At 37.5% G+C, this 2,637-nt stretch overlaps 1 protein-coding gene across 1 annotated transcript; it reads right to left on the reverse strand.

The window, feature by feature from the left end:
* Positions 1 to 2,602, reverse strand: LOC107480614 (NAD(P)H dehydrogenase (quinone) FQR1). Its single transcript, XM_016100763.3, has 4 exons — positions 2,465 to 2,602; positions 1,099 to 1,192; positions 726 to 988; positions 1 to 502 (listed from the first exon to the last, which is right to left on the reverse strand). Exons 1-4 carry the CDS (start codon positions 2,488 to 2,490, stop codon positions 271 to 273), a joined length of 615 nt encoding a protein of 204 aa, XP_015956249.1. The 5' UTR covers positions 2,491 to 2,602; the 3' UTR covers positions 1 to 270.
* Positions 2,603 to 2,637: the final 35 nt, after the last annotated feature.

Below are 2,637 nucleotides of genomic sequence, written 5' to 3' on the forward strand. Positions count from 1 at the left end.
TAATGAAAACTAACATGTGATAAAATCATGTAAAATAGTAACAATTGCCAAATTGTCAATGACAATAACACTATATTTAGGGATACAATACGAAGAGTGGTAACAACTGTAATAGACATAAAGCAACAATTATTTCTCTCCCCTGCTTTTTCTCCTTTTTCACTAGCAACTTATTCTATGTATGACAATTCTGGATACGGAACGATGCACAAACACTCTTTTGCTCAAGTATAAAACATATCAAATGGGAGATGAATGGAGAATAGAAAGTCACTGAGATCCCTTTAGCTTCTTGGCAATCTCAGCAAAGTACTTCCCCTGATGGAAAGCCTGAGCCAATTCCAACTCAGTTGGCTGTCTGGAGCCGTCCCCGGCAAAGGTACCAGCACCATATGGGGAGCCACCCTTCACCTTCTCCATCTCAAACATCCCAGCACCAAATGTGTATCCAATCGGCACAAAGATCATCCCATGATGAACGAGCTGAGTAATGGATGTCAATCTGTACAATTTCACAATCGGAAAAACAATTAATAATTAAGTTTGATCAGACTTATTTTTAGATTGAGATCTGACTCGCACATCTACCTGTGTGATAGAATCTAGGTGTAATGTATGCAGAAAATAAGGCAACGTAGTTCACAAATGTCTATAACCAGCATTAAAAAGACACTCATGGGGGAAAATGGCAAGTAATGTAAGCAAAACTGGACAGGTAAACTCACGGGGTGGTCTCCTGTCCGCCTCCTTGAGAACCGGTGCTGTAAAAGATTCCGGCAGGCTTTCCTGCTAGTGCCTGTGTACGCCATAGGCCTCCAGTTGCATCCAAGAATGCCTTAAACTGAGCAGCCATGAGTCCAAATCTCGTTGGGAATCCAAGCAATAAACCATCAGCCTCAGGTAGCTCATTGGGTGTAATAATTGGCACATCACTCTTCGGAGGTGCTCCCATCTTCCCAAGTACCTCTTCAGGTAGTGTTTCAGGTACCTGCATGTGTTAACAATATTATAACTGCAGAATGCAAATTCCCAAAAATTTCTCGGAACAATGAGTTCTAAAGAAAGGCTTTATAACAAGATAGATTTTTCAATACAAACCTGCCAGAGTTTTGCTTCTACTCCTTCCACGGAAGCAGCCCCCTTTTTAATCTCTTCGGCTAACTTCTCAACATGGCCGTACATGGAATAGTAACTAAACATGCCATACAATTTTAATCAGATTCATTCATGCCAGTGCCAGATCATAATACTACACATATAGTATGACTCACTTCCAATCACTATTAGATTGCATATTGCACCTACGTGGTTTGTATTGTAAATATATCCCCTAAATCAAAGGTACCTTTAATGTTGAAATTTAAGTCAATAATACCCAAGCTCAAAGTCAACCCAAACTAAAGTGAGATTTTACCTATTCAGGATTATACTAATGCCAACCACTAAAGCATGAACAGAGGGTTATGGTGGCACTATGCTATCACTAAGAAAAAAACACGAGCATGCTAATAACAGACAAGACATAATGACATTGACAAACACTCATCTCCACAGTAGGAACCCATTTAACCAAGGCTCCATCATTTGCATTAACAACAGAAATTGGTTGGGACTAAAGAAACATTTTTCAAAGAAAATTAAATGTTTTGATTAGAAATTCAAGGCAATGATAACCAAATAGCCAAAATCCTTATAAATCATCTTTAAGTGTATGTAGCTGGAATAGTCATCAATAATGATGAATTGACAGGACCACACTCTATAAGTGTGTGGGGCTTGCACTATTCTTTCAAAGGCTTATTGCTCTTCTTTACAACCTTATTGTGAAAAAGGTAGGTAAAGAGGCTTCAGCATCATTTTTTTTTTTTAAATTTCCTTGCAGATCCAGCAAAATGACCTTCAATCCCAATAGCAAATTCCTCAAAATCAAAACCATGTTCCTCAGTTTTTTCTAGTTAACATCCAACCTTGCATGTTTCCCCAAAATGAGAAAAAGGGGAAATAAATGATAACAGCTTGAAGAAATGAGCAATTAAACCAGAATCAGACATGAGTATGTGTCAAAACTTTTACTTCTAGGACTGAATAGTATACAATTTTATCCACATGCTCAAATAGGTTAAAATTTATAGGTCATCTAGTTCACATGATTCTCTAATTTGGCTTCAATTGATTCTACATAGTCCAATTTCTCAATCTATTGCAAAAAACGACGCCTAACAAGACAAACAGCAAACACCTCAATTTCTCATGTTTTCAGAGAGATGATTCTCATCAAAGAAATAAAATTGATGCCTTGATATGTCAAAAAGGAGAAATTGTATGAAACCCAAGATTCAGAGGAAGCTAACAAGTGAGAAATTATTGGACTTGGGGAATAAAAAGGTTAGAAAGAATGATGAGGCAATGAAAATAGCATGAGATAGAAGAAGAAAAAGAGAGAGGGGAGAATAGAAGAGCTTACACAATGTAAACTTTAGTAGGAGCCATTGATCGATGTTGCTCGTGGCTTGAGCAGAGTGAGGAGAAGAAGCTCTTCGACGAAGAAACGAAAAGAGAGTGTGTGTTTGTAATTGGTAGATGAAAACGTTGACAGGGCACCTTTGATTATATATACTCTTTTTTTTTTTTTCTTAG

This window comes from Arachis duranensis, chromosome 3, assembly GCF_000817695.3.
Source record: "Arachis duranensis cultivar V14167 chromosome 3, aradu.V14167.gnm2.J7QH, whole genome shotgun sequence".
NCBI classification, from domain to species: domain Eukaryota; kingdom Viridiplantae; phylum Streptophyta; class Magnoliopsida; order Fabales; family Fabaceae; genus Arachis; species Arachis duranensis.

Bases quoted from the DNA above. Each gene is read 5' to 3' on its own strand.
- LOC107480614 (XM_016100763.3), bottom strand. From the start codon at position 2,490: ATGGCTCCTACTAAAGTTTACATTGT. The intron at 989-1,098 runs GTTTGTATTGAA...TAACACATGCAG, and splicing joins TAGAAGCAAAACTCTGGCAG to GTACCTGAAACACTACCTGA. The intron at 503-725 runs GTGAGTTTACCT...GAAATTGTACAG, and splicing joins GGCGGACAGGAGACCACCCC to ATTGACATCCATTACTCAGC.